This window comes from Urtica dioica, chromosome 11 (assembly GCF_054948205.1).
Source record: "Urtica dioica subsp. dioica isolate 48M chromosome 11, U.dioica_male_clone48M_v1_H2, whole genome shotgun sequence".
NCBI lineage: Eukaryota > Viridiplantae > Streptophyta > Magnoliopsida > Rosales > Urticaceae > Urtica > Urtica dioica.
In genome coordinates, this window is record NC_142766.1 from 16,008,876 (window position 1) to 16,021,110 (window position 12,235).

Below are 12,235 nucleotides of genomic sequence, written 5' to 3' on the forward strand. Positions count from 1 at the left end.
CCTTATCATATTTTGCACCGAAAAATAGATGCCCTATCATAAAATCACTCAAATATATACAGTGCAAAGGTGAAATATTAGGGCACTATATTACCCCACGTTTTATGGCATTGTCCGTATACACGATGTGCTTCAAAAACAAGGGCATGTCATGTGGGCACCTTTTCCTTTGGAATCCAATTGAGATATAGATCTATGTATGTGTATATACTTGAAGACGTATGTATATATCCATATAGATTATTGGTAAAAACAAAAACAAAAAAACAAAGACGTGAAGGGAAAAAAAAACATATATAAATTATAATGCTGCCTGTCCCAGTGATGATGGACAAGACTACTCAGTCAGGAGGTTATAAAATGAACCCCACATCAAGGCTGAACCACAGATTTATAGGCCATGCTCATATCATATATTCATATGTATAACTTCTCTCTCTCTCTCTCTCTCTCATCAAGTCTCGGCGGCCAGTTTAATTGGCATGAGAGGAGTTAAATGAATTCCAAAATGCATGACGACAAAAGAATCAATGGAGAAACTTCATGATCAGATCAAGCTGCTAAGGCTTTCATTATTTCTTTGCAGATCATCGGTTTTTAATGTATACTCTTGTGACATTTCTTCTTTTGAACTTAAATTGTTCAGAAATTTCTGTCCATGAGGTGGCTAGTAGTGGAACTAGTCATAATATACATATACATATATATATATATATATATATGTGTGTGTGTGTGTATATATATATATATATATATAAATGTATACACATATTGCTCTCTAAATACTAAATTAATGTGGCGTGTGTCTTTAAGATATTAATATATGCAACAACTATATAGCTCTCTAAATACTAAATTAATCAGCACTTTTTTAAAATTATATTTGGTTTTCGTATATATACACGCGCACACACTAAATCAAGTAATTATATGAAGTGGGAAATTCAAATAATTATAATGAATTAGGAAAAGACCATCAGTCGTATGAAATAATTAATGAACTGATGTAGTAAAAGTATGAAGTTAGTTTTGATTTTACTTTAGATCTGAATATTAGTACTTTCATAAAATAAAAGGAACGAGCAACATACATTCTAGAAGATAATCTATTTCAAAACTAGCTGGTGTAAAGAGAATCTAATCGCTTCACGTATTGATTTTCTGGTTATTGATTATGCGTAATAAAATAATAATGGGATAAAGAGAGACGAAGAAAAGATAAAGAAAGTGATGAATAAAGTGTGCGCGCGATTAAGATTGCGATTCTACATAAAGTCCAGAAAGTGAAAGAACTTGTAAAAATGCAATTGATATAAAGAAGAAAGGGAGGGAAAAAAAATACATTGCTAGATCGAATCAAACAAGAAACGATCCTAAAAATAATCTACTAAGCACATTATGAATAGGACAAAAAAAATGTTGTACATGATTTCTATTGGCTGTGAGCGTGAACAAATTTGAAATTCAAGATCGGTGGGTCTAAATGTATATTATATATAATATATTTTATCAATGAATACCATATCTAAAAGACTAAAACCATATAAATAAGATAGTACGATAGAATGGGAGTGTGAAGGGTTGGCTACTGGTCATTTTCACACTGAGGTGGTGGTTACTCAGAATAAAATAAAAGTAATAAACAAACATGCGAAATTCATATAATTTATATCATTTTTATTTTTTTGTTATGCATTTATCATTTTTCCTTTTTCATAGATGATTGTATAGTTTGTGTCTTTCGACGGTTGTTGTTGTCACAGAAAGAAATACTTTTCCTTTCGACGAGGAGAGAGAGAGAGAGAGAGAGAGAGAGAGAGAGAGAGAGAGAGAGAGAGAGAGAGAGAGAGAGAGAGTTATATACGATCAGTTTCATGGCAAAGTTCCAAATGATGATCATTAATAAAAATCTCTAATGTCCAAACTCCAAATACCAAAGAACAAAACGAGCCTTCTTCACAAAAAAAAATGAAATAAATAAACCGACACACAAAGGAGTCAGGACCACCTGAAAAATTAACCGAGAATTTGTAAAAAAAATGTTTTTTTTCAAACACCGAGGCACACACGTGCGCCGAGAAATATTACTGTAAATAAAGATGCAATAGATCCACGTTTTTGATGATCACGAATAAAGATCTGCTATATATAAATTTACATGGACTTAAAAAATAATCCAGGTCATTAGGTATCTTGGATTGCCTTATCATACACACACACAAACCCACTAATTAACAAATCCTCCACAATGCTCTTCATAATCAGTACGTTTGTCCCTGACATAAATTCTAAATTTGCATCAGAGCCACAAGAACATATATAAAAAAATAAAAATACAAATTTGGTTCCTAAATTGGAATATATGTATATATGTATATATATAATAAACTATGTGAACCTATACAAGAGTTTATCCTGCCGGGATTGTAGGCTAAGAAGAAGCGTTTTAACTCGCAGTAGCGAATATAGCTCTTTGATGTACATAAAAAGAACACTGTAATAAAGTTAATCTCTTATAAAGATGGAAACAAAAAGGAAAGAAAAATTAATTCGGGTTTTTTTTTTTTTTTTATTGTCTCAAGAATTTCATTTCCTAAATAGCTAGCTAGCTCGACGATCATCTAACTCACCTATATTTTAAAACAATAGCAAGCAAGATATTATAGACACACACAGAGACACGCATGATAAAATAATAGCCTAATAAACAATCACAATAATTCAAACGAAAAAGAGAGAAAGAGAAGAAGATGATTGATCATATATATTAATAATTAGTGATGAAAAAATTCTTAAAATAATAATAATAAATTAAGAAAAAACTGTATACTCATAATCATGATATCCTCATGATGTAGAGGCACCGGCACCAAGAGAAGCAGAAGCATCTTGGCCGGCGGTTTCGGCGCTCGCCGGGGCAGCGGCGATATCGGGAATAACAACAGAAGAAGAAGAAGAAACGGGAATAATAATATTATCATTATTATTAGGATTGGTGTTAGTGGAAGAGCGTTTGCGCTTCTTCTTCTCGTAGGGGATGCCACGTGCCTTGGCCTGGGACTCGCGGACCTCGCGGAGGTAAATCCTGACGGCACGCGCGCCGAAGGGGTTGGATTCGGGGCGGCCTCCGCTCTCCTCGTAGGCGGCGCGTAGGCGGCCGATGAGCGCGTCGAGGCTGCCCCAGGCCTGCTTGAGCGGGCAGGCGCAGGGGGCGGGCGGGGTGGGGTGGCCGAAGTACGGGCAGCCCGGCACGTGCACCTTGGTCTTCCCGAACTGGTCGAGGTACTTGAGAAACTCTATCACGTGCGCTCCGCTGCACCGCCCCAGCGTCAGAGGCGGCTTGTGGTTCTTCAGGTACTGCAGAAACGTGTTCCAGTCCCTCCTCTTCTGCGACTCGTACCGGCTCGGCGCCGCCGGAGCCGATCCCGACGCCGACGCTGCTTCTGCGCTCTGCTGGTTGTTGTTATTCTCCGGCGAGGCCGTTGACTCCATTTCAGGTGTACTTACTCGCGCGCTGATTGATTTGATGCTTGATTGATTGCTTCTTTGATCTTTTTCATGGGGGAGCTGGAGTACTAATTGTTGTGATCATGATGATCTTTATTATTTGTTGTTGTTTCTTTTGATTTTAGTTTTGTTTTCTTGGGGGAGAGGGAGAGAGAAGGAAATTAGCTTTGAGTGATGGGACGTGAAAAGTATGGAAGCGAAGGAGCATGAATGAATGAGAAAGCAAAGTGTTGAGAGAGGAAAAAAATAAAAATAGTAAAGGGGGGTTGGGAAGGAGGACTTGTTTTTATTGAAGGCGATGATGTGGAGAGTGGAATAATAATGGTAGTCATTTGAGAAACCCGTGTGTGTTCTATGTTTTGTAAGAGAGAGAGAGAGAGAGATTCAAAATTCACATGGTGGCCCATTGGACAAGGTATTCATGGCTATACTAACTCTCCCTATCAGATTCAGAATACAATATACATTACTAATTACAATTTTTTGTAAAACCCTATATTTTTCCACCTCCTCTTGAGCGCTTATGGCATGTACATCTTCTATACGTATATAATTTACTAATACTATTATGAGGTTCTTTTGTTTCAAATTATATTAGTCAAATTTTGAATCCTGAAGCATTCATATATTCCATATCAAATAAGTTATAATTTCTCTCTCCTCTTCTTCTTCTGCATTATTACCTATATTTTATAATAAAGAAATTATATGTGCAACTAATTAAAGGTTGTAATCATGCATCATCAATTTCATAAGCTCCAAGAAATGCCCTCTCAGCTCAATATGCGTTTACAAAAATTATTATTCCTTTTAATTTAGTGGCATATATTATCTCTTTCCACAAAACAATATAATAATGTTTAAGAATATTTTTTCAAAAAAATTTGTATAATTAGTACGCAATATACATATATATATATATATAATATAAATTATAATGAGGTGATGAGAAGGACCCACTACGCTAGTATTGCGTGTTAGTCACATCTGTGGATTGGTGCGTGGGATTATTGATGGTCATGGAGTGGATGGCAATAAATGAGGTCTTGGTGAGGTCAAACATCTTAAGGCCACTTTAGAGCTTAAAAAATATGTATATACACAACAAAAGAGGCTCGTGGATTGTCTATGCTTTGCCTGTTTATGGTGTCTTGTTATTTTTAATCTTTGTTTTCACACCCCAAGCGTATGTGCACCTCCATGCTTTCTTGCTTTCAAATGTGACAAATGGTGTAATTTCTATTAATGCTCTTATAGTCAGATAAACCATTTTTGTTGAATAATCTAAGAAAGACATTCGTCTTTTTTAATTTTTCCCTTAAGAAAGACATCAGTCTAATGCGAATGTAACACAAACTTGATTTTAAATTAAGTGAAATAGTGAGAGAGTGAGAGAGAGAGAAAGAGAAACAGGTATTTATGTATATATAAATGAGGGGGTGCTAGTTAAGTTATGTTATTCAATAAGTTGGTCAATTTGTAAATCTTACAAGTTAACAGTCATTGATGAGAGATTCATGATCGAGTATTTGGTGTTTATTTGGCAAGTGTTGGGAAAATATGATTTCAACTCATGACTAAAAGCAGTATAAGTAAATGTGTTACCTTTTTTATTTGTGGTAGTTGGTATCCCATTGTGGTTGATTAACTTAAACCATGTTTTGAAATGGGATTTCAAGTATAATAAACTACTTGCCACACCAAAGGTTAACGAATACAATAAATTTTTATCTTGAAATATAAAAGCTCATTGGCTCATATAATTATGTAATAAAGCGTGTTTTCATCTGCGTATCTTATGTTTTAGAAAGAAAAAAAATGATTTGGATTAATGATCTGAAAACACATGTACTGATGCATGAGAGTAATTAAATTTGAAGTATTGAAAGTTGAAAACCCATTACCGCTATATATCGGCATATTCCACATGCCATATCATTATCAAATATTGATGTATATATATTTTTGCTCTGATAATATGTTCGTGGGAAAGTAAATTGTCTACAGTTTTTAGGGTTCACGTGAGAAACCCTCAAGTCATTGTAGTAGTTCCATATATGGCATACCAAATTAGGTAACTTCTTTGCTCGTTTACGTACTGAAGCTCCTAATAATATACAAGATATGATGCCCTAGCTATATCATAGTGATTGACAGATATGACCTATTGAAATGACCCAAACTAAAAGGTTTTTCCATTCTTTCTCTATACGATCTAATCAAACACCAATCTGATTAATTTCTTCCGCGGTGCCATTTCTTTCCTTATATAGGATTCCACTCTCCTGCTTCACTGTAGTAACGTTTTGCTCGTTCGTCATTTTATTATATTTTATTTTGGGCGTTATTTCCAAAATGTTGGTTTTATATTATATTATATATATATATTATATTTTATATATATATATATATATATTATATTTTATATATATATATATAGTGTGTGTGTGTGTGTGCGTGTGTGTTTGTACTTTGTTTGTACCAATTAGGCTTCGTAATCAAGTTCTACATACTACCACATATGTAAGTTGATGCAATAGATTGTGTCTATTAACAAATTAATTATTTTAAGATTTAAGTTAGTTTAATTGTGTGTATCAAATATGTAATCTAACGAAAAATAAAACTTCGGATTACAATCATAAAAGCAGTGTTGTATCTCTTGACTAATATCATTTGAGAAAATAAAAATCGTAAAACAATTAAAACTAAAAATTAGTGTGGTTTAGTCCCACTTTTTAGGCTCACATAAACACCGCTATAGTTAAATAATTAATTGAAATTAATACTTATATAAAATAATTAATTTTTTTTATAAAATTAGTAAAATAGTTAATATATGAGTATCATGTTTCAATATTTTTTTTTATATTTTGTGATTAAGTCTTTTGAAAGTGATAAATTATTTATATGAACCGTCGAAACTTCTAATATCAGTGTCAAAAAGTAATTTGACAATATAATTTGACTATTTTACTGAAATTAATTGAAACTTTTGATTATTTTATTAATCAATTATTAGTTTCAAATAGCTATTTTGTATTATTTAAATAATACATAAGCCTTTTAATTTGGTCCCAAAAAATCACTAGTTTCAAGTGCTAATTATATATTTATTTCTTTTGTTTGATTACCGTACCCATAAAATAAATTTTGTATCTCATTAGTATTTTTCACTCTCTGAATTTGAAATCTCAGAACCTTCGGGGTTTTATTTTCCTCCTAGTCCTCCTTCTACCGAACTTCCCAGGAATGTGGGGAGAGGTTAAGGATGTCAGTTTTAAAAAAATAAAAATAAATAAATAAAGCGTGTATTAGTTACTTGCAGCTTGTATTATATAATCTTGATATGTTATCGTACTACAATAACGCATCCAATGCTCAATAACTAACTTTAATGACCGAAATTTTAGAGACTCTTGTTAACACATTTGGATGCGACTAGTCGCATCCAATTCTTAATTGGATGTGAATTTTGGATGCGACTAGTCTCATTCAAAGGTCGTCCGATAATGGTGCAATTTGTCTTAGCGAATCTTGATTTCAAACAATACAAAAGTCATTGAAAACTATAAGCATGTACTAATCGTATTATTAATTATGTAGATGTGTATAATATTTCTCCACAACGGCTTAGTCCATGTCAAAATGTCATGATCGTGAGATGACCTTAAAATATGTAATACAATGATATAATGTATAATATAATATTGAAATATTCAAAAATATGGATATTTAAAATGTTACGATTAAAACGTATCATTTATGATTTTTCATAATTCACGGGGAGCGTTCTTCATTCCTATACATACATATATATATATAATAATAATAATAACAATAAAAAAGCTAAAAATTAGCTTCCTTTCAAATAAGGATGATGTAGTTAAATAGTCAAAATAGTCAAAGTTTATCTTAATTTAGTGAAATAGTCAAAATGTGTAGTAATCTGGTTTCAAAATATTTTTTGATCCCAGGATTAAGTTTTTTGAAAGTGATAAATTGTTTATAATAATCGTAAAAAATGTTAATTTTGACTGTAAAAAAAACTTTGAAAACGTAAATAATCGAGGCTAATTTGGTGAAAAGTTGAAATTTTAACTATTTTGTTAATCAATAAGTTTCAAATGATTATTTTGTACTATTTTTCCTGAAATCCCTTGGATGGATTCCTTACTAACCCAAACAGATGTGGAGCAATAACAGGAAAAAATGATAGTGATATGCAAATCTGATTCCGCAATATAAAATGTTTGCATTGGATTTTACATTAGTGATTTTGGTACAAGTTGAAAAGGCATTGAAGGTTCACATGTCCATAGATGGCTTGGAGTATCTCAGATCTGAATTCTCCACCAACCTAAAAAAATTAATTCATCACCCATTAACCAAGGTGAGAAAAAGAGGGGCATAATTTTCAACTACTTTAGGAGTCAATTTGACTAAGATTCTGATACTTGATTTCATTTACAAGTGGAGCTCTAATTTGTTTAATTAATCTAATGATATAGATCAATATACCTACTGGTGGGTGCTGTTGAATTCCCGTGACAAAATTGCTCGACATAAAATCGCACAGAATATATATTCCCACTCAATTTGTGGTTTAAGATAATCTCCCGCTCCAACTTCTGATACCATCTAAAAATGATAGTAGTACGGATTGAGGAATATCTTATTTTTCTCGGACCTAAAAAAATGTATAATTCTATTTTTTTTTCATAAATATTGAAGTTCTATTTAGATTATGATGAATATTTTTACAAATAGTCAACTTAAATGTTTGATATTGTTAAATAGTCAATGTTTGGTAAATCTTAGATAAATAGCCGTAAATAATGATGTGACCTAATATATGGAGGTGGCTATTTATCTAAGATTTACGTATGTAAATACATGAAAATGACTATTTACTTAAGATTTACCAAACGTTGACTATTTAGCAATGTCAAACATTTAAGTTGGCTATTTTCCTAATGAACCCAATATGTAAAACAATTGTAGATAGCACCAAAGAGTTACTTGACAAATCTAAAGATAATTACTTAAAAAATAATTATTAATGATTATTGATTGTACGCAACTTAGGGAAAAAAAATAAAAAAACTTATTACAGAAACTTAGAAACTCGTATAGTTATGAACAATTACTATCGGTTATTATATATGCACAATTTAAATAAAATACAAAATCAAAAATTTAAATGTCACTGCAGATACCTAGAAAATCATAAAATTATTAACATTGATTATCGATTATTAATTATATGGGATTTAGAGAAGAAAAAAAAAACCCAAAAACCCAAATTTTTGAAAATGGACATAGAATTCTATTATCTTCTTTACCAAATTTGACCAAGGACCAAGATGAACCTGCCGTGCAAGACTCCAATTTATGGTTCAAATATGAACGAACAAACAAAAACTCGAGGACCAAATAAAAGCAAACGTGAAATGCTTCAACAATACCGCTCAATTAAAAATTCAAATTAAAAGGAATAAATGTAAGAAATATAATGAAGAAAAAACAATTTAAAATTGTCAAATAGTTACTTTTAATTAAAATTATAGCTAAACTATTCAAATATTAAAAAATAACATAATTCATGCCTACGTCTTCATAATACGGCACATGCATATTTTTTGAGTTTGGACTATTTTCTAAATTTTAGAAACTTCAGCTAATTTTTTAACGGATGAGATTTAAATAGGTTATATTTCTAACTCTCCCTATAAATGAAATCATTGTTTCCTACATATATATGGAAACAATCACATATTTACAATTAATTAAAAAAAAAGATATTAAGTTTTGATTATAAACCAAAATCGTGATATTTGTCATCAATCTGAAAGCTATTTTAAAAAAAATGTTTGACTAAAATAAAATCATTATGTTTCAAATGTCTTATTTATAAATTTATTTCATTTTTTATATATTATTACCGCCTTTTTTTATTTTGAAGTCTCGTATCCTAAACATTAAATTGTAGCATTGTTTGTTATAGATATTATTTGAGGATATTGTTCAACAATATTTTTCATCGACTTTCTGGATATTCATATGGATCAAATTCGATATTACATGAATAGTGCATGACACTATTGTATCTCTGATTTTAATCGTACGCGATTAGTTTTATTAGTTTCTTGATCTCGTGCGAGAAATGGCGACTTTGAAGCCGTAATAATTTGTTTACAAGCTCTAATTTGTAGCTTGCAAGTAGTTATAGCTTGCATAGATTTAGACCATTATAGCTTGCAAGTAGTTGCAACTTGCAACTCGCAACTCGCAAGTAAAGTTTAATTTGTAGAATGCACTATTTGACACTTAGCTTATTATACACATGAGATGTGAATTTTCTCATCCAATGCAGTAATAATTCTCATATATCTCTATAGCTCACATCATTCATTTCTACATGTACGTACGTACCAACATCATAATAATAATAAGCTCGTGTATTACACAGACTAGGGAAAATTTTACTTACACGCTTGACAATAGTTCTCTCTTATTTTCAGTAATTAAATTTTCCAAAACAGACCTAGGACATATAGGCTATAGAGGTTGGCACTAGGCATATCTTTGCTTTTTTTCTTTTCTTTTTCTCTAGCTAGCCTAATAAGTGACCAAATGTGATTGGTTGTGACTTGTGACATCAACATTTCTCTCACACAAATATACTAAGCTAGGCCTTTGGAGTTGAAGGCTTACTAATATGAATCTGTATATATATATAGATGGTAATATAAAGGGCCAGAGTGTATTCAAATCGTGGGACCCATTGGTACAATTCGGTCAGTGGGATTCCAAATGTCAGATGAAATCTACGAGCAAGATGAAAAATGTTTAAAAGAGAAAGAGAATGGCATGGAATGACAAAGCAAGTAATAAAAAATAAAAATAAAAAAGAGAGAGAGAGATATCGATGTATGTAAATGCACAGCGAGTGTTGCGGAGATGAGGGCTAACATGTGAGCTTGATTAAAGCTATCCGTGCGTGCATTATTACTGGCTTCATTGTACAAACCTAATAGCACACTAGCTACTCTCTCTCTCTCTCTCTCTCTCTCTCTCTCTCTCTCTCTCTCTCTCTCTCTCTCTCTCTCTCTCTCACTCCGTGGACCGCATGTATCTATGTTTTACACAATTTTCTTTCATGCAAGAAAATTTATTTTGAATTCTTTGGGGTTTTTCTAACGTTCTTTGAGAATGATGCTTAGTCAACACTTGAATTGCTTCGTTCAGAGAAACCAGAAATTTAAATTAGAGAGGCTGATATGAAAAAAAAAAACAAACGGAGAGCTGATTTGTAAATTTTTTAATGTTAATATGCAAAAGAGAAAATAACACATATATACCATCTATTTTGGTGAAATATCGAGTTTAACCTTTGATTTTCAAAAATATCGAGTTCATACCCTCTGTTTAACTAAAATGACGAAATTATATCATTAAATGGATAACAGTATCAAAAATCTCCATTTCGTTGATATTAACTATTATATAAGAAAAACTTAATCAAATCCACACCACTACCTTAACTTCTAAATTCTCAATTCTGAAATAAAAATAGTCTTAAATTGAAATTAAATTATAAAATTCATATCTCTCAATAGATGACCTCATTCAGTTTTCGAATTGCAACTATGAATCCTAGATTCTCTGTTCGAATCTGTGATTTTGACTATCAACTGTCGATTTTTACCATTTGCATCTTTCTGTGTTTTTCACGATTAAAAGACAATTGTTTATTTTTTATTTTTTAAATAAATTACATATATGGAGCGAATGAAAAAAAAAAAATTGGTGTTGTCAATTAAAAGTCAATAAAAAAAAGATTCATGATACTGTTGTTTATTTCATGATACAATTTCGTCATTTTAGTTAAACAGAAGATATGAACTCGACATTTTTGAAAATCAAAGGTTAAACTCGACATTTCACTAAAACACTAGATATATATATATATATATATATATATATATATATATATATATGTATCATTTTCCCTATGCAAAATAAAATTGAGGGGCCTATATTAGTGGCTTCGTGCATGTCTGCATTCTATTTTTTTTTATTACCCAATTTCAATGACGTTATTTATTTTTGCTCTGAAATAGTTGTTGAGAAGTGATCAGAGTTTGAGCTCTTAAATTTATACTTTCTAATTGTATGAATAAAATAAAATAAACGGCATGAACACAGCAATTATGACTGTGTTAGGCATAACTTTGCTTTTAAAAAAACGCTTTTAGATTCTGCTTTTGAAAAAAAAAATGTTTTTTTTTTCAAAAGCTACGAAAATTCAACATTTCAATTTTCTTCTATAATTTGTATAATCATTTTTTCAATTTTTACTAAAAGCTATTTTTACCAAACACTTTAAAACAATTAGACTTTTAGAAAAAGTTAAAAACAAATTTAATAAGCTAAGCCAAACACCGTCTATATCCCAAAGCTATTTTAAATGTACCATGACTACAAATCTATAAAAGGAGGTATTGACCGTCCGAATTTTAGGGTGCAATTAATTTTTTTATATTTGATTTGGTATCTTAATTTAAGTGTGTTTAGTGCAAACCTTAGTCATCGCTGAATTATTCATGATCCATTGAATTGTTGGCATTCATTTGCATGTAATGTAACACACGGAAAATACAAAAATTGTACATTTTCAAAGCCCATATATATATATATATATATATATATATATACACACACA

The 12,235-nt window shown here is 31.2% G+C and overlaps 1 protein-coding gene across 1 annotated transcript; it reads right to left on the minus strand.

Annotated features, from left to right (window-relative positions):
• Positions 1-2,847: 2,847 nt before the first annotated feature.
• Positions 2,848-3,881, minus strand: LOC149381671 (protein LIGHT-DEPENDENT SHORT HYPOCOTYLS 6-like). The gene has a single exon (XM_089601410.1). It carries the CDS (start codon positions 3,490-3,492, stop codon positions 2,848-2,850), a length of 645 nt encoding a protein of 214 aa, XP_089457536.1. The 5' UTR covers positions 3,493-3,881.
• Positions 3,882-12,235: the final 8,354 nt, after the last annotated feature.

Coding starts and splice junctions, on each gene's coding strand:
- LOC149381671 (XM_089601410.1), bottom strand. CDS start 3,492: ATGGAGTCAACGGCCTCGCCGGAGAATAACAACAACCAGCAGAGCGCA.